This window comes from Nyctibius grandis, chromosome 19, assembly GCF_013368605.1.
Source record: "Nyctibius grandis isolate bNycGra1 chromosome 19, bNycGra1.pri, whole genome shotgun sequence".
Lineage (NCBI taxonomy): Eukaryota > Metazoa > Chordata > Aves > Nyctibiiformes > Nyctibiidae > Nyctibius > Nyctibius grandis.
In genome coordinates, this window is record NC_090676.1 from 3521990 (window position 1) to 3543817 (window position 21828).

At 56.5% G+C, this 21828-nt stretch overlaps 1 protein-coding gene across 1 annotated transcript in view; it reads left to right on the forward strand.

Moving 5' to 3' along the window:
• The window catches only part of LAMA5 (laminin subunit alpha 5), an 89644-nt gene that overhangs the window by 56490 nt on the left and 11326 nt on the right, over positions 1-21828 (forward strand). Inside the window, exons 21-52 of the mRNA XM_068416017.1 lie at positions 643-742; positions 926-1082; positions 2724-2862; positions 5641-5783; positions 5885-5991; positions 6712-6865; positions 7227-7387; positions 7958-8066; positions 8590-8687; positions 9212-9413; positions 9847-9973; positions 10163-10302; positions 10483-10598; positions 10887-11098; positions 11332-11536; positions 11763-11907; positions 12224-12364; positions 12766-12927; positions 13098-13199; positions 13285-13368; positions 14190-14420; positions 14974-15087; positions 15373-15500; positions 15732-15812; positions 16256-16470; positions 17439-17539; positions 17994-18174; positions 19099-19242; positions 19326-19477; positions 19555-19665; positions 20673-20784; positions 21338-21508. Of these exons, the coding sequence (XP_068272118.1) occupies positions 643-742; positions 926-1082; positions 2724-2862; positions 5641-5783; positions 5885-5991; positions 6712-6865; positions 7227-7387; positions 7958-8066; positions 8590-8687; positions 9212-9413; positions 9847-9973; positions 10163-10302; positions 10483-10598; positions 10887-11098; positions 11332-11536; positions 11763-11907; positions 12224-12364; positions 12766-12927; positions 13098-13199; positions 13285-13368; positions 14190-14420; positions 14974-15087; positions 15373-15500; positions 15732-15812; positions 16256-16470; positions 17439-17539; positions 17994-18174; positions 19099-19242; positions 19326-19477; positions 19555-19665; positions 20673-20784; positions 21338-21508 (4545 nt within the window). The remainder of the gene's footprint in view (positions 1-642; positions 743-925; positions 1083-2723; positions 2863-5640; positions 5784-5884; positions 5992-6711; positions 6866-7226; positions 7388-7957; positions 8067-8589; positions 8688-9211; positions 9414-9846; positions 9974-10162; positions 10303-10482; positions 10599-10886; positions 11099-11331; positions 11537-11762; positions 11908-12223; positions 12365-12765; positions 12928-13097; positions 13200-13284; positions 13369-14189; positions 14421-14973; positions 15088-15372; positions 15501-15731; positions 15813-16255; positions 16471-17438; positions 17540-17993; positions 18175-19098; positions 19243-19325; positions 19478-19554; positions 19666-20672; positions 20785-21337; positions 21509-21828) is intronic.

Here is a 21828-nt window from a genome sequence, read left to right on the forward strand (position 1 = left end):
AAGAGCTGACCCTGGAGAAAGTGGCTCTGCATATACCAGCTGACGGTTGGCCTTGGAGGGAAGGGGCAGGAGATGTCCCACCTCTTGCTTTTGATCAGACCATGGCCCAGAGCAGGGGCTGTGTCCTGCTGTGGATTTGGAGACCCAAGTTCATGCTTTTGCCACCGCTGGGCACAGGTCCGTCAGGTTGGGGAATGAAAGGCCAGGAAAGGTGCCCCCCTTGGGTGCCAGAAACTGTTGTGCTTTAACCACTGGCCACGTCCTTGCAGCTCTCTACCCCATCCTCCTGTTGGGAGCAGGTGGGCATGGACGTGTGGGGTTGGCTGCTCTCCATCATGCCCATGGGAAGCAGGGGAAGATGAGATCCGGCCCATGTGGTCCTGGCAGGGCTGGAAGAAGGAGCAAGGCTGGCTGGCTATGGCAGGGCTGCGGCACCCGGCCCTGAGGGTTTGCAGACCTTGTTCCTCCCGCAGCCGTCTGGAAATAGCTCGGTGCTGAGGTGGAAGAGGAGCTGATCCAAGTGGGGCCGGGGCCAATATGAAAGTGGATACAATGGAATAAAAATAGCGGCCCCGCGCCTTTGATTAGTGACTGGGGCTCGTTAGCGCGGCGGGAATGTAAACAGGCGCTTCCTGCCCGCAGGCTGCCGGTGCGACGTCGGCGGGGCCCTGGGGCCGTCCTGCGAGGAGCAGAGCGGAGCCTGTCGCTGCCGGCACAGCACACGCGGCCCCACCTGCACCCAGTAAGCTGCTGGCAGGGGATGCACCTTGGGGTGCTGCACCTTCTGCTGCGGGAGCGGTGTCCTCGGCCACCACGAGGATGGGGACCTCCTCGCTGCCCCGTCAGCCGCGTGCCTGGCGGAGGTGTCCTCCTGCCTCTCCCTCCAGGCAGCCCAGCAGGTAACGGTGCTCCCTCTCTTCCCCAGACCCGCGCGGGACCATTATTTCCCTGATCTTCACCACTTGAAGTTCGAGCTGGAGGAAGGCACCACGCCGGCTGGGCGGGCCGTGCGCTTCGGCTACAACCCCTTGGAGTTCGAGGGCTTCAGTTGGCGAGGATATGCGCAGATGTCCTCCATCCAGGTACGCCCGGGGTCTCCTGGGAGGATGCGGCCACTGGAGGACTGACGTGCTGTTGGCACGCGTCTTTCGCCCCAAGTCACACGATGGCCAACATAAACAGCGCAGTGTATATATAGCCCGTGTGCGCAGATACTTCCTGTAGTGCTGGGGACGGCATAGACTGATGAGGGGAAAGGTCCTAAACTGGGAATCCCCTGACATCCTAATCCGGTTAGACAAAGGTAGTAGCTTGATGGTTACTTATAGGGATGTCTATAAACACTGTCTCTGGGTTTCCTTGTGGCTCTTTCATCTGAGTCCGCTGTTTCCTGCAACTCTTGGCATAACCTTCCCTCCCTTTCCCAAAAATACATTGGCTCCTCCTTAGCTGCCACGTTCAGCTTGGACCTCTCGTTACCATTCTGCCTCTGCTCTCGCTGTTAGATGGTTTGCTGTAGCGATGGTTTACACTAACGTGGAGTTGCCTAAGCCCTACAAGTGAAGCTGTTTTATCTGTTGACCCTCTTTTCTCCTCGGTGGATTCTTTTTCTGCATGGCCCCTGCGGAAGTGTTGCCTCTGTGTGTGCGTTTGAGGGTGGGGTGCAGGGCAGCAGTTCACTGACAGCCTCATCCTGTGTAAGACGTTCCTTGTTCTGGTGCGTGTACTTTCAGTTTCCTTCACTTTTCCATGCGTAGGTAAAATAACAGAGGGGCCAAATGTGTTAGCCATTTCCCATTGAATTCGTAGGTAGGAGCTAAGCGACTAACTCCTGTAGGCTCCCAGCCTTAAAGCGTGCAGATGGAGCTCATGCTGAAGCTGATGGCTTTTGTTTTGCATCCCGTGTTGGCGTTTGAGATAGAATTAGGCCTTGACAGAAGGGCTGGCACGTGGCTCTCTGCTGGCAGGTCTCAGCTGTAGTTTCCTCTCTGCAAGATCCTTCCAGTGGGAAGACTTGTGTAAGTGGAGCTTGGAGGAACACCGAGCCCTCATGAGGAGTCTCCCTGGGCAGAGCCCAGCTTTGCCCTGTAGGCAGGAGGGTATTTAAGCAGGCGCTTAGATCTCTCTGAAGTGAGTAGGACTTTAAGCATCTGCTTAACTGGAGTCTTCCTGACCGGAGCCTTCCTGACCCTCACCCAGGCAGGCGGGGGGCCGACGCACCCTCAGTGGCACACTCCCTCGGCACCGCCGGTCCTTGGCTCTGCGGGTTCCTGGGGACGAGGCACGGGCTCCGTTTGCAGCCTCCTCTGTAGGCATCTGGGCAGAGCCCTGCCAGCGGCAGGGCAGGCGCTTCGGCCTTCGGTACCTGCTGGCTGGTTACGGCACGCTAAGCCCAAAAGCAACACGCCGATAACCAAGAACTTCTTAAAACCTTTCCTCTGGCCTGGCGTATGCCCTAGGATAGCCGAACCGCCCCAGAGCATCTTCCAGAGCCTTTCCACCCCCTCCCCGCAGGCAGGTTGCTGGCCCCAAAAGGGACGGCGTCATGAGGCGCCCGCGCCGTGGCTGTGCAGCGGGGCCAGTGCTGCTTGTCCCCTCCTCGCGCTGTGGCATGTCGCTTTGGGGAGCAGTGAGCCGAGCGGCTGCGCTTGGGCTGCTGGCTGTCGGCGGTGGAGGTAATTGAAGGTGTGCTCTGCTTCTCTCCCCTTTCTCTCTCCCACCAGCCCAAGGTAGTGGTGACTCTCAATGTGACCTCCCCCGACCTCTTCCGCCTCGTCTTCCGCTACGTCAGCCGGGGGCCCACCAGTGTGCAAGGGAGGGTCTCGGTCGTTGAGGAAGGAAAGTTTAATGTTTGTGGCAACTGTAAGTGCATTTTTCACTTCTAGACTAACTCAGAGCATCCCACGCTGCGACACTGCTCCTCTGCCCCTTCTCCCGCCCCAGGTGTGCCCGCCCCAGGTGTGCCAGTCCCAAGTGTACCCATCTCAGGTGGCCGGCCAGAGCCGTGCCATGGGATGGCAAGGGAGGGGGAAGAGAGGCAGGCAGGCAGGCAGGTAGGCAGGCGGGTAAGGCTCTCCCGCAGAGCGGGTGAGCGGCCAGGAGCTGCCCCCCCAGTGACGTGTGCCCCGTGTGCTTTTTTGCTTTTTGCAGAATAAAATCAGAGTCACTGTAGACGTGAAGGAGGCAGAGCTCTATCTGTTCCATGTCATCCTGAGGTATATTAATTCAGGAGGGGCCACTGTGTATGGCAAAATTACAGCTTATCAGCCACGAAGGAGAGGTAAGGATCCCAGACTGCTCTGCTCCCCTGCGCCATCGCCACCTCCTCCCCATCCCAGGCAACCTCCTGCATCATCCTTTCCAGAAGACAGTTCCATATGGCTTTACCCGTTAGTCCTGCCCTTCCAATGGAAAGGCTGATCTGAGTTTGCAGCCCCCTTTATTTAACAAAGCAGCAGCAGGCTGGCCCCCAGGCCTGGGGCTCCGTACTGAGGCCCGTTATTGGCCAGGCTGGTGTGAGATAAGGCTGTTGTACAATTCGATGCAACCTTTCCAGCATGGGACAAGATCGCCCCAGTGCCCCAGGCAGAACTGAGCTGAGTTTCCACAAAACCAGAATGGGCCAAGTGCTGGGAACTGGATCCAAACTCTGGCAGTCCTGCCCTTGCCTTGTGCGTCTCCCAGACCAGGCTGCTGGCTTCACACATGCTGTGGGCTTTGGAAGCAGAGTGGAACTGCACGTTACACAGGCGTTGCACTCTGGTGCAATGTCTTCTCACCAAGCCATGAGCTGCTGGAGAAGAAGAGCCACCAAAAGATGGCTCAACAAGCCTAGAGACCTGGACAACAAACATTCTGGGAATCAATATGAGCAAGACTGCACGGGGACAGCCCTGGGGCCGTGCGAGTGCCCCCATGGGTGGCTGGTTGATTGATTTTACCCCTTGTGATGCTACAGCCGCATCGTCCTGCTGAAGCTCTTCCTCCAGACCGTATGTGCACAGCACAAGGCTGTTGACACCAGCCACATAATTTATCAGTGAGTGAAGTGCTCTCCTCTGTCTTCAGTTGACATAGAAGGTGTTTTGCCTTTGATGTGATATGGAAGGTTTGAAATGCCAAGATGTTATTTTTTTACTATGTTTTTGAAGGTATAAATAGCTGGTTACTTTTATGGCCAGTCATATTATGCAGCAGAAAGACAAGAGAAGCATGAGCCATGCTCGTGCTTTAGGATTCCATGAAAGCTCAGGAAGTATTTCATCTGTCCTATCCAGCAGCAGAGCTCGTTTGCCTTATAATGTGCTTCCCTCCTTGCTCAGAAGCGACATTTGATTTTCCTAGTGCTGAAGGGAAGCTGCCAGCCTGAGGCACCAGCAGCAGGATCCAGGAGGGCAGCTTCCTCGATGGGCCAGATTGGCTCCAGAGATACTGAGCCACGTTCTGCCTGCGTGGAATGGGCTTCACATGGTAAAGGACAAACAGCCTGGGAAGAAGATAAGTTGGAAGATGTGGCTTGCAAAAACAGAAGCCTTTTCTGAGTATATGATTTGCAGACCAGTTTCTCCCACCCCAGGTTCTCCCACCCCATCTCCAGCAGCCATCTCAGTTTGTGTCATGTATCATCTCAAAGGGATGTGAAACTTCAGCTTGTGAAGAAATCTACCCCATTGCCTGTTCAGGGAAATCTCTTCATTCCTTGCATCCTCACCTCTGCTTCCCATCTGGGAAAGCGAGGGCTCGGCTGTCACGGAGCTGGCACACGTGGGAAGGGGCTGACCCATCCCAGCAGTAGCACAAGCCCTTGCTTTAGCTTCTGGCCCTCTGCATTATGCCTTGATGTCTGTACCACACATGCATAGTCAGCGTGCCGCATTCCCCACGTCCTTCTTTATCTCATCTGCTCGCCGTGCAGCCGTACTCTCACCTGTGCTCTTCAAAATGCTCCCAAGGCTGCTGGGCAGGCAGACAGCCTGCTTCTAGCTGCTGTATCGTTATTGCATCAAATTTAATAAATTCAAAGGTTATGGGACTGTGTCAGCTGAGCCAAGGAGCTGTTCGACAGCAGCAGGATCAGAATTTAAACCCGTTCTGTCCCGTCAGTTGAAATTAATGTCTAAATCTGGGGCGCAGAGTCCGTGGCTGGCAAGAAAGACAGGAGCACAGCGTGGGGGTCTGAGAGCTTGCCAGAAGACAGGTGCCTTGCCTGTGGAGCTGGGGTCGGAATATCCCTGAGGAAGAGCGTATCTGGGCAATTCTTTTTGTCTGTCTCAGAATAAATTCCTCACAGATGAGTTCCTTCCTTCTCTAGCTGGCAAAACGCTCCTTGGCATGCAACGCTCCATGCTTTGCAATCCAGGGATGCAGAGCACACCGAGAGCTGTGGATTAGCATTAAGGATTGCAGTGATTGATTTTTTTTTTGCTCCTATTAAGCTACTGAGCAGGTTCAGAGCGGATGTGTCTTGTTCCGGGACAGTGTGGGATTGTGGTGCATCTGCTACGGCAGCGCCGACGAGAGAGCAGGAGCCTGGGACTCCCCGCTGCGCTGCAGAGCTGCTGCCCTGAGCGTAGCCTCCAGTTTGCAGCGCCAGGTTTTCCATCCCAGTCCCTTCACAGCCTCTCATCCCTCCCGCTCCAGGTACAGAGCAGACCAAGCAGATTGTCTTTGCTCCCAGCACGGAGCCAGCCTTTGTCACCGTCCCCCAGACCAGCTTTGGGGAGCCCTTCGTACTCAACCCCAACACCTGGTCTCTGGTTGTTGAAGCAGAGGGTGTGCTGCTGGTAAGGACCAGCCCCCATGCTCCAGCCACCACAGGGGGCTTCAGCAGCTCCCTGCGGGCAAGTGTCCCAACCATAACCGACTCTCCCATCTCTCCTCCTAGGACTATCTGGTTTTGCTACCCAGCTCGTACTATGAAGCTCCCATACTGCAGCTAAAGGTCACGGAGCCATGTACCTACCAGCCAGCCCCAGAACAAGCCACCCAGAAGTAAGGGCCTCCACGTCTTCGTGCTGTGTGGGACCTACTCAGCTCCTTTTGGCCTGGGGTTATACCGACCACGCTCTGTGAGGGTCTGGATGCAATAAAACTACTTAGTGGAGCATTTTGCTGTGGCTGGTAAAGCCTGCTGAACCTGTGCTATGCCAGAAGACCAACACAGAGATCTCCTCATCCATGGCGCAGGCAGTGTGTGTGTTCTTATGGACCCTGAAGGGCCAGCTCAACCAGTAAGACCACAGCCCTCTCCTTTGCTAGGCTGAGTTCCCAGTGCCAGGTCTTATGTCAGTCAACAGCCCTGCAAGGTGGCTACAATGAGTTAGGTCTTGCTGGACTGTTTAAAACAAATGGGCAGAGTCTGGTAGTGCTTAGAGCATCTCAGTGCCTCTGCTTGTGCTGCCCAGGACCTCTGTCCATCTTGGCAGGAAGGCTGGTTGGGCTCTGGACACCAGTTGTCCCCTCTACTCTAGCAGTGGTCCCCAGGATAAAGCACATTGCAAGGGGAGAAGGTTTTTGTTGTTGCTGCTATCACGGGTCCTGTAATGGACAGTCTCTTGCTCCACACCAGCCAGAGATGTTCCTTTGGGCAGTGGAGCCTCCATGTTGGACCAAAGCCTTTTGCACATCTAGCTGGGGTCAGGCTGCATGGGTGCTCTTGGCTCTTACAGCCGTGGTGTAACAACCATACTTTGCAATTCTTAATGTTTTTAGCTGCCTCTTGTATAAGTACCTGTCTGTGGATGGATTCCCTGCGGCATCAGGGGTGGACGCCGTGTGCAGGCTGGACAACCGGTTACCCAGAGTGTGTCCCACGGAGCAGCTCACCCCCTCCCATCCCCGCATGGCGATGTGCAGCGGCAGCGACGTGAGTGACACTTGTGTTCTGTCCCTCGCGCGGGCACTGCAGCACTCATCCCTCTGCTCCCACCGACTGGTGCTTTACACGCACCTGGGCAGGTTACCTGAAGGGCTTTTCACCCATGTCCACCCCACTGTTGCCCCCTCAGTCTTGCAGCTGTGTGCTTGCGTGCCTTGTTGTTCAAGGCACCCAAAAGCAGGGTCTTGCATGCAAAGGGCTTGCCAGGACACACGTGGTACATGGCAAAAGTTGGCCCGTTGTCCCCTCAGCTGCAGGGGAGGCTGGTTTGTAGTGCAGACGTCCTACATATGCTCACGATGGGGAGTGAGACAGGAGACCCCTGCTCAGCCGTCTCTCTGTTCTCCAGGTGGAAGTCCAGCTGTCCCTGCCTGTTGCCCACCCCGGGAAATACGTGCTGGTGGTGGAGTACGCCAACACCAACGCCTTGCAGACGGTGGGCATCGCTGTGAGCTCGCCGCACTTAGCCATGCAGCAGGGCACGTTCATCTTCTACCCGTGTGTCTACAGGTATGGTGAGCTCTGAGACAGAGAAGGGTTCAGTCCTCTGACACGGCAAGGACGGGTTCCCCCCGTTGAGATTTTGCTGCTTTATCACACAAACAAAGCGGTGCCTCAGCGTTGTACGTCTAAGCTGTGTACGTCCAAACTCATTCTAGCTGGGCATGGGTTTTAGTGACTGTCCATCCCTGGGAAATACATGGCATCCCTGGCACACTGCCTGTGCCAACGTAGTCCTCTGGTGCCTCTGCCAGGAGATGATCTGTTGCTCCCGTTTGCAGCTGGGTACGTTGGTGGGGGCCCAGATTTAGGGGGTGGCGTATGGGCTGGTTTGTGTTGGTGCAGGTCAAACCCTGTCCCTTGCTGTAAAAGTGTCTGACTTCTGAGTGCAACCTTTGTGAGAGGAAACAAATGTCTGGGGTGTCCTTGGGAAACTGCACTCGTGTGATTTGCCAGAAAAGGCATCAAAAGTTTTACAGGGACTTTCTATAAATACCTTCAAGATATATAGCTGGCAAGACAAGAAATGGGTCACGACCCTGCTCAAGGCTGGCTTCAAAATACGTGTTTCTCTTACAGTTTCCTTTGTCGAGGGATCGCTGTAGATGCCCAGAGCCGCATGGCAACATTTGAACTTACCTCAGAGGCCACCATTCGGTTCACGTCTGATCTGGCTGACTTCTTCCTGGTAAGGCTCCCTGCGAGGGCAGCCCTGTTGGTAGGCTGCAAGGAAGAGAGGCAGGAGTGGTACCAAGCCTGTAGAAGGGTTTTCTAGTCCTGTTTGGGCTGGATACTACACCTTAGTCTGTGTCGTGAGCAGTCCAAGGTGGAAAATGTGGTCAGTGGTGTGTTTTGAAGTAGATCATGGGGCTGGGATTTGGGAGAAGACAGAGAGGAGCAGGTGCTCTTTGCAGAGGGAGCTCTGCAGCAGTGTGGCAGTGCCTCTTGCTGTTCTACCTTGAAGGCATTCACAGTCGCTTAGCCAAGGGTAGAAGAATCCCATAAATATCTGGAGCTCCTGAATGCCTTAGTGCTTGTGGGAAGGAAGAAAGGGCAGTAAACAGAGGTGTGACCTGCCGTGTGTTAGGTGAAGTGTCTGCTAAGGAGGTGCTTAGCGTGGTCAGCCTGGTCGCTGGTGGGCACAGGAACTGCTGTGGGCTCCCAGGGAGGCTGGCGTGTAACCGGGCCTCTCTCTCTTCTGCGTGCGGCAGCACAAAGTGTACCTCATCCCCATGGCGCAGTTCACCATGGAGTTCATCGAGCCGAAGGTGCATTGCATCAGCGTCCATGGCATGTTCTCATCCAACAGGTAAGAGTCTCGGGTCCCTCAGGGCTTTAGCATGAATGTGGCTGTTTCCCAAAGCAGTTGCTTCCCCCTCGGGTTTGGAGCCTTTTCAGTTCTTGACCCAGAAATGTGTGGCTGAGGTGAAGCGCCTTGCCCCTTGTCCACCAAGCAGGCAGGAATGGAGTGAGGACGGGAAGGCAGGCTGGTCCTTTACCTGGCCACCACACGGCCTCCTGTGACACACTCAGGTGTCATCCTGAAGAGGCTTCCCTGGGCTTGCTCACATGCAGCAAGAGACACTCACTGTACCCGTAATCTTGACGCTGCTTTGAATCAGTATTTGCACAGGAATTGGCCTGTGCAAGGTCCCTGTTCTTCCTGCTGAGCCCTTGTCCCAGAGCCCCGGAGGTCCTGGTAGAAAGCTCTCCCTCGGCAGACGTGCTTCGTCACCTGCCAGGTGTCACAGGGCGTGCTGCTGCTGCCAGCACCCCGGAGCCTCTCTCTTTCCGTCAGAGATCTTTACATCCCATTTGCTCCTTGTTTTGCAGCAGCTCCTGCGTTCCCTCGAGGTTCATGAAGCTTTCTCAGTCGATCGTGTTGGAGGGGGCCCAGGCTCTGCCCATCGCCCCTGACGTCCCCCTGGCTCAGGCTGTTCACGTGGCTCTCGCGGGGGTCCCGGTGGAGCCCGCGCCTCGGCCCCCCACGGCGCTGGACCCTGCTGCAGAGCTCATCCTCCTGCAGCCACTGCAGGTAGGGGCGTGGGTGTGGGGTGGGCTGGTTTGCTGGCTCTGTGACACTGGACACCTGGGGCAGGGAGAAGTTTTCCTTCTCTGTTGAGTAGCTTTAACAATTAGCAAGTTGGCAATTAGCATTTTCAGAATTTAATTTGGACTTTAAGCTTGTTCCTGAACCTGTAATTCCCATGGACTCTCCTGTCTTATCTCCATCCGCCCCTGCTTGGTTCTCTGGGCTCCCAGGAAAAGCTTTGCAGGTGACACCATTAGAGGGGGGAGTGCGGAGACATGAGGGGTCGATTCACCAAAAGTCTCAAGACCTGGCGGTCTGTAACCTGACAGCTGTGCAGTGAGAGCACAAATTTAAGCAATAATAATAAATACGCTGGCCATGAGTGCAGGCATCAGATGTGGGGGTTTTGTCTCTTTGTTCTCCTGTTTCGGGCCAGGCTGCTGTTGGGTTCAACAGCCGGATACAGACCCTCGGACGCTACGCCTTCATCCTGCACTACTACCAGCCCAACCATCCAACCTTCCCCGTGGAAGTGTTAATCAACGGTGGGCGCATCTGGCAAGGTGAGGAGAGCGGGGACCCGGGGCAAGCTGCTAGCAGGCAGAAGCCTTGGGAGGTTTTTGATGCCAGAGGGTAACTGTGGATTCACTGAGGAGTGCAAAGATAACGTGAGACTCATCTGTTCCAACCCGGGAGGGTGTGATGGGGACTGCAAGGGCAGTGAGGGACCAAGAGGTTTGTTGTCTTTTCAGGTCAGACCAATGCTACTTTCTGCCCACATGGTTACGGGTGCCGGAGCCTGGTAGTTTCCGAGGACCAGATTATCCTGGATGTTACAGATAATGACCTGACTGTGGTTGTTCGAGTGCCAGAGGGCAAGCAGCTGTGGCTGGTGAGGCTCTCTCCAGGAAGCTCCTGGGCCATGCTGGACCAGGCTCCAGCCACGTGGCTCCGGCAGGGATGGAGTTTGTCCTGGGGGATCTTTGTCACTGTGTGACCACAGGAATGTTTCCCACCATCACTGAGTTTCTGAACTTCTGTCTGCCTCACCCATCTTGTCCTTGCTTTGCAGGATTACATCCTCGTGGTGCCTGAGGACAGCTACAGCTCTCAGTACCTGCAGGAGGAACCCCTGGACAAGTCCTACGACTTCATCAGCAGCTGTGGCATCAACAGCTTCTACATCAAGTGAGACCCTTGGCTTTGGGTGGCTGCTCTGCTGTCTGCAGGCTGCACACTCCTCAGGGAGCAAAAACCCATTCCCTTCCCAAAAACGTGTGTGGCAGGGGAGGGATCTGGTTAAGGGTTTCTTTATCTAATGGCCAAACCTGTGGGTGGTTGGGAGATCTCAGTGTCACAGGTTCTCCCTCCCACTGATTCAGTACCCGTTGCTGTAGGAGATCCTGTTGGATTTTGGGGTGGTAGGGAGGCTGTCAGGGTGTGCAGCAAGATGATTCCTCCTGCCTTCCCCTGCAGCCCCAGCACGTCATCGAGGTTCTGCCGCGACTCTGCCATCTCGCTCTCCCTCTTCTACAACAACGGGGCACAGCAGTGCCGGTGCCACGAGGCCGGGGCGCGGGGCAGCCAGTGCGAGCCCTTCGGCGGGCAGTGTCCCTGCAAGTCCAACGTCATCGGGCGGGAGTGCTCCCGCTGTGCCACCGGCTACTGGGGCTTCCCCAACTGCAGGCGTGAGTTGTCCCCTCTCCTGCGCTGCTTTCCCAGCACTTGCTGCTCTGCCTCTTCCAGGGCTGAGGCTGATTTGGGAGGTGGCTGTGTTTTCCAGCCCTGTGATGGCTCCACTTGCATGAGAACAGCCCAGCTGCCCGCAGAGTGGTTGAGCTCTGCATCCATTGCCTCCTGCTCTCCTTGGGCTGCCCAGGTCTCGCTCCCCCAAACACAGCCCCTTTTCTGCCCCTTCCAGCCTGCGACTGCGGGACGCGTCTCTGCGACGAGGTGACGGGGCAGTGCATCTGCCCTCCGCACACCCTGAAGCCGGAGTGTGTTGTCTGCGAGCCCCAGACCTTCGGTTGCCACCCCCTTGTCGGCTGCGAGGACTGCAACTGCTCGCGGCCCGGCGTGCAGGAGCTGACGGAGCCGGGCTGTGACGTGGACAGCGGGCAGTGCAGGTGAGGCAGCCCCGTCCTGGCGCTGGGCACGGCTGGCAGCATCCCTGGTCCGTGCCGGAGCGATGGGACGTGTCGGCAGGCGGCAGGGGAGAAACGGGCAGGATGGGGAAACCCTCATCGACATCGTGTCAGCGCCAGTGTGGTGACGCTCTGGAAGCCCGGCTGCTCCCTGCACAGCAGCCCAGGGCAGAGGTTTCTAACGCTGTGGCTCTTGTGTCCCATCCAGGTGCAAGCCCAATGTCATCGGGCGGCAGTGTGACCTCTGTGCCCCCGGCTACTACCACTACCCCAACTGCCAGCGGTGTGACTGCCACCAGGCTGGCACCGAAGCGAGCGTGTGCGACCCGGTCACGGGGCAGTGTCACTGCAAGGTCAGTCCTCCGATGCCTTCACGCGGTGACTTTCTCATCAGCTTGACTCTCCTGCCCTGGCTGTGGGTGTCTGGCGTGCAGTAACTCAAACTGCTGCTGAGCTGCCTGCTCCAGCCCCTTTGCAGGGCTCACAAGTGCTTTCTCCAGGTGAATTTAATGTTTGATGGGTGGTATGCAAGAAAACCTGTTCAGGGACTGCTTAATCGTCTTTCAGCATCCCATCATTATGCTCTGATCACTCTGTACGGCCGTCTCTGTCCTCCACTAAGGCCTCATGAGAAGCTGCTGACACTGTTGAGCTTTGCTTGTCTTCCAGGAAAATGTGGAGGGCCCGAGGTGTGACCAGTGCCGCCTGGGGACGTTTTCTTTGGACGCCAGCAACCCCAAGGGCTGCACCAAGTGTTTCTGCTTTGGTGCAACCGATCGCTGCCGCAGTGCGGAGAAGCACCGAGCTGAGGTGAGAGGGGGCCGGGGCCACCAGAGCCTGCAGCTCAGTTGTCCCCTCATCCGCCTGGCTCCTGGCTGCCCTCGGGTCTCTGTCCTGCATTAGTCCTACCCCTCGGGAAGACACACTGTGAGGAAGGTTATCTTTGTCTCCCCGTGCCCATCTCCCACTTTTAGCCCATTCTCCTGGTCTCTGGGTCTCGTAGGGTGTGGGAAGTCATGGCGTGGGGGGACTGTGCCAGGAAGGAGGCAGGGGTGGTGCTCAGCTTTCCAGTGCCTTCATCAGGATGCGTGTGAGGTTGTGAGCCTGTTATCATCCTTTCTGCTGCTCTGGGACTTGCTCTTCTGGAGCATCAGCACCCGAATACTTTCTGTAGCTCCCCTAGAAGATCTGCGGTTGCTCTTCCCCCACAGTTCGTTGACATGAATGGGTGGCTCTTGTTGAGCAGCGACCGCCAGGAAGTGCCGACGACTCTGCGCCTGCGGGAGCAGCTCCTTCACGCTGATCTCAAGAACCTCCCAGATGCCTACCAGGAGCTCTACTGGGTTGCACCCAGCTCCTACCTTGGGGACCGGGTAAGAGCCCGGTGGCAGCTGGACCAGCGTTCATGCACATCCCTGACCCCACCAACGCGTGGGCCAGCAGCACGCCCACCGAGAGGCCGGCGTTGCTCACGCTCCAGTTGAACATGGACAGCTCTGACCCATCTCGGTGTCAGCATTGCAGCAATTTGTCTCTCCCTTAGGTTTCCTCCTATGGTGGGCACCTGCGCTATGAGCTGCACTCCAACCCGCGGAGGGGGGACGTGTTCATTCCCATGGAGTCCCGCCCAGATGTGATCCTGAAGGTGCAGCCCGAGAAATTCCCTGGTGCCCCCCGCTACTGCCTGAGCAGGATGAGGTGGTCACTGACACCTTCCTTACTTTTCCCAGGGAAATCAGATGAGCATCATGTTTCTGGAAGGCACCTACCCATCCCCAGGGGAGGCCCATGAAGGCCAGCTGCAGCTGGTGGAGGTGAGTTTGCACTCACAAGTGCGTACCAAGTGTTCAGATGCTATTGAAAGGGCAGGATTAGCGTGTAGACAGAATCATAGAATCGTTTTGGTTGGAAAGGACCTATAAGATCATCAAGTCCAACCATTAACCTAACACTACCAAGTCCACCACTAAATCATGTCCCTCAGCACCACATCTACTCATCTTTTAGATACCTCCAGGGATGGTGACTCCACCACTTCCCTGGGCAGCCTGTTCCAATGCTTGATAACCCTTTCAGTGAAGAAATTTTTCCTGATATCCAATCTAAACCTCCCCTTGAGGCCATTTCCTCTCGTCCTATCGCTTGTTACTTGGGAGAAGAGACCAACACCCACCTCACTATACCCTCCTTTCAGGCAGTTGTAGAGAGTGATAAGGTCTCCCTTCAACCTCCTTTTCTCCAGACTAAACACCCCCAGGTCCCTCAGCCGCTCCTCAGAGACTTGTGCTCCAGACCCTTCACCAGCTCCGTTGCCCTTCTCTGGACTCGCTCCAGCACCTCAATGTCTTTCTTGTAGCGAGGGGCCCAAAACTGAACACAGGATTCGAGGTGCGGCCTCACCAGTGCCAGGTACGGGGGATGATCCCTGCCCTAGTCCTGCTGGCCACGCTAGTGCTGATACAAGAAGGGACAATTGCTTTGAGCTCAGTATTTTAGGTGCTGCCTATTGCAGCAGAACTGGCTGTGAAGATCCAGGGCTGTTTCATCTGTGCAAAGGAGAGACATCCCCACAGCGGGGAGGTGAAGGCTGGGCTGGCTGTTCAGGGGTCGGTAATGCCAGGTCCTCTCCCACTAGGGTAACTTCAGGCACACGGAGACGCACAACCCTGTGTCTAGAGAGGAGCTCATGATGGTGCTGGCCAACCTGGAGCAGCTGCAGATCCGGGCGCTTTTCTCCCAGCTCTCTTCGTCCGTGTCCCTGCGCCGCGTGGTCCTGGAGGTGGCAACAGATACAGCTCCAGGCGTCCGCGCCAGCAATGTGGAGCTGTGCTTTTGCCCAGCTAACTACCAGGGGGACTCCTGCCAGGTAAGGGTGGCAGCGGCCGGGCTGCTCCAGGCAGAGGGGGAGGCAAACAGTCACGTTCTGGGTCCCGGCCATCCCTCCTGCTTGGTGCAGGTGGCAGCCACGGGGTCTGGATGTGTGTGCAAAGCCGTGGTGCCAGAGTACCAGCTTCCAAGCTGACCCCCGAGGGCTTCAGTTGAAATGACAGCTCGGGTTGTGCCAGGGGAAGGAACTTCATCTCCTAGGCTCCTCCACAGCAGCCTGCTCCTGGCTCCCCTCCCACCACAACACAGTACACCTGGGAGAGGTTTGTTAGCTGCATCTGCCCTCTTGGAAGAGGCATGGTGGAGAAACCATTCAGGTGGTGCAGAGAGCAGGTCCTTCTGTCTGGCCAGTTAATCTCCTATTGACGAGAAGCAGGAAGGAACTGCACTGGAAAACCTTTGTTGTTGCTTTTAATCTCTTCTCCATCAGTACAACCCTGTGGGAATTCTGTCCTGGAAACTCATGAGTCTCTTTGCTTTGCCTGAATGTATTGGGCTGTTTTTCAGATTTCTGTCTTTTCCTCTGTGCTCAGGAGTGTGCTCCAGGTTACTACAGGGACACCAAGGGGCTCTTTCTGGGAAAATGCATCCCATGTCATTGCAACGGCCACTCGGATCAGTGCCTGCCGGGCTCTGGGATATGCCTTGTAAGTAGCAGTGAAATAGCGTGGTATTTTGGAGTTATAAGGTCTGTAACATGTGATTAAAAAGCTCTTCACATAGTAACTGAGCTGGCAGGACTGTGCCTGGGTTGGAGCATTTGCTGCACATGCCATTTCAGGGGTGGTCCTGCTCAGGGTCAGCTTAGGGTGAAAGAGAGTTCTGGGAAAGGGGAAGGACTGAAGCATCCAGATACCTGGTGGGGAATTCTTTGGGCAACCCACCCTTTCTTGCTGTCAGTGCTGAGCCCGCAGCCCGCCTTTTCCTTGCAGAACTGCCAGCACAACACGGAGGGGGACCACTGTGAGCGATGCAAGGATGGCTACGTGGGCAGCCACTCTGGTGAAGAACCCCTGCAGTGTGTTGGATGTCCGTGCCCTCTCTCAGTTGCCTCCAATAAGTAAGCACCCTTGGATGGGGTTGTCTGTTTGGCTGCACTGTTTAACCACTGGGAAGCATGCTGTGCCATATCAGGGCACTGGTGGGTGCCCCAATGCCAGCCTTGTCCATGGCCCCAAACCACATCCATGGCCTCTTACCCAAGGCCCCAGCAGCCCACACCGAGTGATCAGCTCCTCTGGCACCACGTCAGGGGTAACTGCACCTTCCTGCTCTCCCCTTGTCGTTTCAGCTTTGCCGTCGGTTGTGTGCACAAGGGCTCCAACACGCAGTGCCTCTGCAAGCCCGGCTACGCTGGCCCCAGCTGTGAGCGGTAAGGGTGACGGCACCCGTGTTTGTGAGGCCACGCACACCCGAGTCCTGTGCAGCCACTGCTGTGGCAGCAGTAAAGTTGTCCTAATAGAGGCTGCAAAGGGAACGGTTGGCTCTGCCCGCAGTGTGCTTTGCTCTGGCAGGATTTCTTTAATCCTTTTCAGCCTGCAGATGCCCTGTTGCTGTTGCCACTGCTGATGTAGTGGGTTACTGGGGGTGTATTACTTAGCTGTGCTTTGCCTTGACTTGCAGTCTGTGGTAAAGCACCTTTTGGGGTAGCGTGAGGCAAAACACAAAGCGCTTTGAGATCCCCGAGGGCTGCAGCAGTTGCAGGTGTTGGGTGCTCGCACTGTTGTGATCGCACAAGGCTCAGGCACGGTGCAGGCGTGAGCCATGCGGATCCCCCAGTGTGTGGCCATGCTCTGACCTCCCCTGTTTCTCCAGGTGTGCCCCAGGGTACTACGGCAATCCCTTGGTGATCGGCAGCTCGTGCCAGCCCTGCGACTGCAGCGGCAACACGGACCCCAACATGCTGTTCAGCAGCTGCGACGCCCTGACCGGCGCCTGCACGGGATGCATGCACCACACGGCCGGCGCGCGGTGCGAGGTCTGTGCCCATGGCTACTACGGGGACGCGGTGGTGGCCAAGAACTGCACACGTGAGTGGGGCAGGCAGCAGGCACTGGGCGGGGAGGAGGGGCAGGCTCACAAAAGGGGGTCTGCCCTGGGCAGGTGTCATGGGAATAAATTGTTGGCACGAGCAAATAGAGGCTGGGTGTGGAATGGATTGAGAGCAGCCCTGAGGAGAAGGACTTGGGGGTGATGGGTGACGAGAAGCTCACCATGAGCCGGCAACGTGCGCTGGCAGCCCAGAAAGCCAACCGTGTCCTGGGCTGCATCCCCAGCAGCATGACCAGCAGGGCGAGGGAGGGGATTCTGCCCCTCTGCCCTGCTCTCGTGAGACCCCCCCTGCAGTGCTGCATCCAGCTCTGGGGGCACCAACATCAGAAGGACACGGAGCTGTTGGAGCGAGTCCAGAGGAGGCCACGAAGATGATCAGAGGGCTGGAGCACCTCTGCTATGGAGACAGGCTGAGAGAGCTGGGGCTGTTCAGCCTGGAGAAGAGAAGGCTCCGGGGAGACCTTCTAGCACCTTCCAGTACCTGAAGGGGCTACAGGAAAGCTGGAGAGGGGCTTTTTACAAGGGCAAGGAGTGATAGGACGAAGAGGAATGGTTTTAAACTGAAAGAGGGGAGATTGAGATTAGATATAAGGAGGAAATTCTTTGCTGTGAGGGTGGTGAGACCCTGGCCCAGGTTGCCCAGAGGAGCTGTGGGTGCCCCCTCCCTGACAGTGTTCAAGGCCAGGCTGGATGGGGCTTGGAGCAACCTGGTCTAGTGGAAGGTGTCCCTGCCTGTGGCAGGGGGTTGAAACTAGATGAGCTTTAAAGTCCCTTCCAACCCAAACCATTCTGTGATCCTATGATTCTAAATCCAAGAGGAGAGAGGCTCTGTCTTTGCTCTGACGGTGAAAGATAAGGAAGAAATAGGATTCCCTGTCAGGAATAAGGTTTGTGAGTGGCTGAGCAGTCTCCTTGGCATGTAACTGGGTGCATTTTTCCCTGGCAGAGTGCAACTGTTCACCTTGTGGGACGGAGTCGTGCCATCCACAAACGGGCCAGTGCTTCTGCAAGACCGGAGTGACAGGGCAGCACTGCGACCGCTGCGAGGTGAGGGCCGCGTGCGCGGGGACAGGGCCTGCCCCGGGCACAGGGACGGGGGGCAGCCCCGGTGTGGCGGCCCCAGGCCTGTGAGCAGAGCAGTGCTGGCAGCCAGGTGGTTACGTTGGGATTTGCGTGATGTGCCCGAGCGTGGCAAAAGCCTGTTAAAGATCCGCAGTGAATGGTAGAGTCAGCGTTCAGCTGCAGCCCAGGCAGTAGCTGCGATAAACCCCGTTTCCCTGCCCACATCTAGCGTGGGCATTGCAGGGCCAGGGCGGGTTTGCAAGGCAACGCTGGGGTGTGTCTGGGCTCCACGTCTTTGCCATGTTGATACGAGTTTTGTGCTGATCAAAACACTCCTAGAAAGCAAGAGGGAGGTCCCGCACGGGCTCAGCCTGCCCCAGGAGGGACACACGCCTGCCCTCCTGCCCAACGGGGCACCCACTGCTCTGCTTTCCCCTAGGAGGGGTACTACGGCTTCGAGGGCTGCTCCGGCTGCCGGCGGTGCGACTGCGACGTGGGCGCCCTGGGGAGCAGCTGCCACACGCAGAGCGGCCAGTGCCGGTGCCGGCCCGGCGTCGGCGGCGTACGGTGCCAGCACTGCGCCCCGGGCTACTGGGGCTTCGGCGAGAGCGGCTGCACCAGTGAGTCCTGCGGCCCCGGCGGCGGGTCCCGCGCGGGGAGGAGCGGGACAAGGTGTTGGTGGCACGAGTGGTAATTGAAGTTTTAAAGGTGGAAATGTTAAAGCGGCGACGTGCGCTTGTAGCCCAGAGAGCCAACCGTGTCCTGGGCTGCACCCCCAGCAGCGTGGCCAGCAGGGCGAGGGAGGGGATTCTGCCCCTCTGCCCCGCTCTCGGGAGACCCCCCCTGCAGTGCTGCATCCAGCTCTGGGGCCGCCAACATCAGAAGGACACGGAGCTGTTGGAGCGAGTCCAGAGGAGGCCACGGAGATGCTCAGAGGGCTGGAGCCCCTCTGCTATGGAGACAGGCTGAGAGCTGGGGCTGTTCAGCCTGGAGAAGAGAAGGCTCCAGGGAGACCTTCTAGCACCTTCCAGTGCCTGAAGGGGCTACAGGAAAGCGGGAGAGGGACTTTTTACAAGGGCATGGAGTGACAGGATGAGGGGTGATGGTTTTAAACTGAAAGAGGAGAGATTTAGATTAGATATTAGGAAGGAATTCTTTGCTGTGAGGGTGGTGAGACCCTGGCCCAGGTTGCCCAGAGAAGCTGTGGGTGCCCCCTCCCTGGCAGTGTTCAAGGCCAGGTTGGATGGGGCTTTGAGCAACCTGGTCTGGTGGAAGGTGTCCTTGCCCGTGGCAGGGGCTTGGAACTGGATGGTCTTTAAGGTCCCTCCCAACCCAAACCATTCTGTGATTCTATGAAAACACCCGAGTGCTGTCTGAGTTCCTGGGCACGTAGCTGGGTTGCACAGCGCAACCCCCAGCAGCGGCGCATAGATGAGCAGGGATGCAATTGCACAGCTGAAATAAACCCACCCCTTCCCTTCCCTCCGGGGTGGCAACAGCACAAAATGATGCCGCGGGTGTTTCCCTGTGATTAACCTCGGCAGAGTGTGAGTGCAGAGGGGGCTCCTGCGACCCGCGCACCGGGGAGTGCACGTGCTCCAACGGGCTGACAGGGAAGCAGTGCAACGTCTGCGCGCACGACTACGAGATCCCCGTGGCGAACGGCCCGGACAGCATGAGGTGTGAAGGTCTGTATCGCACAGTCCTGGGGCAGGAGGCGAGGGAAGCCCCGGGCACGGGCCCTGTGCTGACCGCCCCGTTGCCCTGGCAGTGTGCGACAGCTGCGTCCTGCTGCTGCTGGAGGATCTGCAGAGCATCGAGACGTCCTTCCCCTCCATTCGTGGCCAGCTGGTCAACCTCAACGCCAGCTCCGTCGCCTGGGCTCGCCTCCACGGTCTCAACAGCACTATGGCGACTGTTGCTGTACGTGGAAGGTTTAACATCGCTTTCTGCCCGTGTTTCCTGGCCCGTTGCCTGATTTTGGCTCTCTTTTTTTCCAGAACCAGCTGCGTGAGTACCGGAGAGCCATGAACAAGGTCAGGCAAAGGGCTGACGAGCTGGAGGATGAGAACGTGGACCTCACACAGGACCTGAACGCGCTGCAGCACAAAGTAGGGTATTTCTCCATCTTCTTTTGCCAGAGCATGAGTCTCCTTTTACCTAAAATGAGGGCTCTGAAGGCTGTGAGGAGCCTAGTTCAGGCAGGATGGGTCTCCTGCCCAGGCAGCACCAGGCTTAGGGGTCAGGGTGTTTCTCAGATGCTCAAGCTACCTTACCTGCATTCCTCCCTTGGAGGAGTGTGAAACATCTCATGATATTGATGGTTGTTTCTTGATTTATTACTTGCTTTTGAGGCAACTCCAACTTTAAACAGTAAAAATAAATTCAATAAAATGTCATTTATAGAAGAAGCACTTGAGGAAGGAACATAAACATCCAGGTCCATCCTGGATGTATCCATGCTGTGGCAGGAAGAGCCTGGGTCAAATGAGTCGACCCTTTTTATTGTAATAGTCCTTGGAGGCCTCAGTACAGCAACGCCTTTGGCAAGTAGAAAAAAAATCAGTTGTGTCTTCAGAGAACTTATAAACTGAGCAAGGTTTGATTTGATTTATAAACTGCCTGCTCTTAATCTAAGGGAGAGGGCAAGGTCTCTATTTGATGACGTATGTCCCCAGGCAGCTACATGGACAAACTGCCTCTGTGTATACGTACGTCCACGTGTGTCTACGCTCTGAATGGCCAAACTGCAGCCCTCCATCTCTTGTGTCCTGGTCAGGACCCAGGTGGGCCTGGCTCCAGGCTCTAGGGCTTCTCCCGTGTTAGGACCGCAGGACAGTGCTGTCCTCTGTGGTCTTAGGACTGTTTCAGGCTCCAGAGCCTGTTGCATTGGAGCTGCGTTTGTTGCTTGTGCTTCTCTGAAGGTGCTAAATAAGAGCATCACTAAAGGCATCATAGGTGAGCAGCACAGGGCAGGCCGTTGGAGGAGACATGGGTCAAGGACCTCAAAAGCTGCACATTCCCAAGCCTTACGTGCCTTTTGGGAACGTCTTCCCTGCTGATAGATCACATAAAATGTAATCCCATACTTCAGCTAAGCCGGTGGTTTTTGTTGTAGATGACAATGACTCACAGAGAAGCAACCCGGATCGAGCAGCACACGAGGGAGGCTCACCAGAGGGGGGAGCAGCTCCTGCTGCATATCCAGAGCATTCAGAAAGGCATTGCAGGTGGGTACAGGAGGGTCTCTGCTTTGTGGGGTTTTCCTGCTGGGAGTGCCATGCTCCTGCTTTCAAACAGTGCTGCGTCACTTAGAGCGAGCCGTGGAGAAAACAAGGGGAGAAACAAATGTAACGGAGATGCCTCCAGAATTCTGGCTGTTCAGGTAGACCAGGCTCCTTGTGAGTCCCAGCTGGTTGGCTAAACACAAACTTTGGAGAAGACACATTAAATTTGCACAAATGTTATTAAACTGTATAAAATTGGATCAATCTGCACTGCTGCTTCAGGAGAGATTCAGCGAAACAGGGAGTGACTGGATGTAGGAGAGGAGGTAAAGCTGCAAAAAGATGCTTGGGATGTAGCGTGCGTTCCTGTAACAGCCAAGGGGACAGAGATGTGGGGCGGTACCGCGGAGTGACCTCGAGCAATTCGGGTGCCCGAGTGCTGTGTGAAAGCTGGCTGCAGCTTGCTGAGGGGGGGGTGTAAGAGAGGCAGGATCTCAGGGGATGAGGAAGGACCTGGACTGGTCAGTGCTAACGGGGGGTCTGGGTTTCTCTGCAGACTTGGTGCGGCAGATGGCCAGGCTTGGGGCAGCCAACGCCAGCACCACCTCCACTGAGGAGTTCCGGCAGAAGATGGCCGAGGTGGAAAGAATGCTGAGGGAGATGAAGGAGCGGAGCCTGGGCAGCCAGGAGGAGCTGGCAAGGCGCGAGCACGAAGAGGCTCAGAAGTGTGAGTCTGGCTCAGTGGCAGGGGACAGGGCTGGGGCTGGCCGTTCCTCGAAGCCTGGTGTGGAGCCCATGAACACGGCACATGTCACAGTCATGTTTGGAGAGGTCTGTTAACAGGCACTCCCAACAAGTTTTACAGTAGTTTTAGGGTCCCTGTGACACTGCATTGATGGTTCCTATTCCCTTAAGGTGAATTACAGAGCAGATTTTCCTAGCTGGTAGTTCTGTTTGATAACCAAACCCATAGAACCAGGAGTTACCGTCATGTATCCGTTCCTCGTGGATGCAAACAAGTCACCCCATGTTTCTTCATATTCGCTG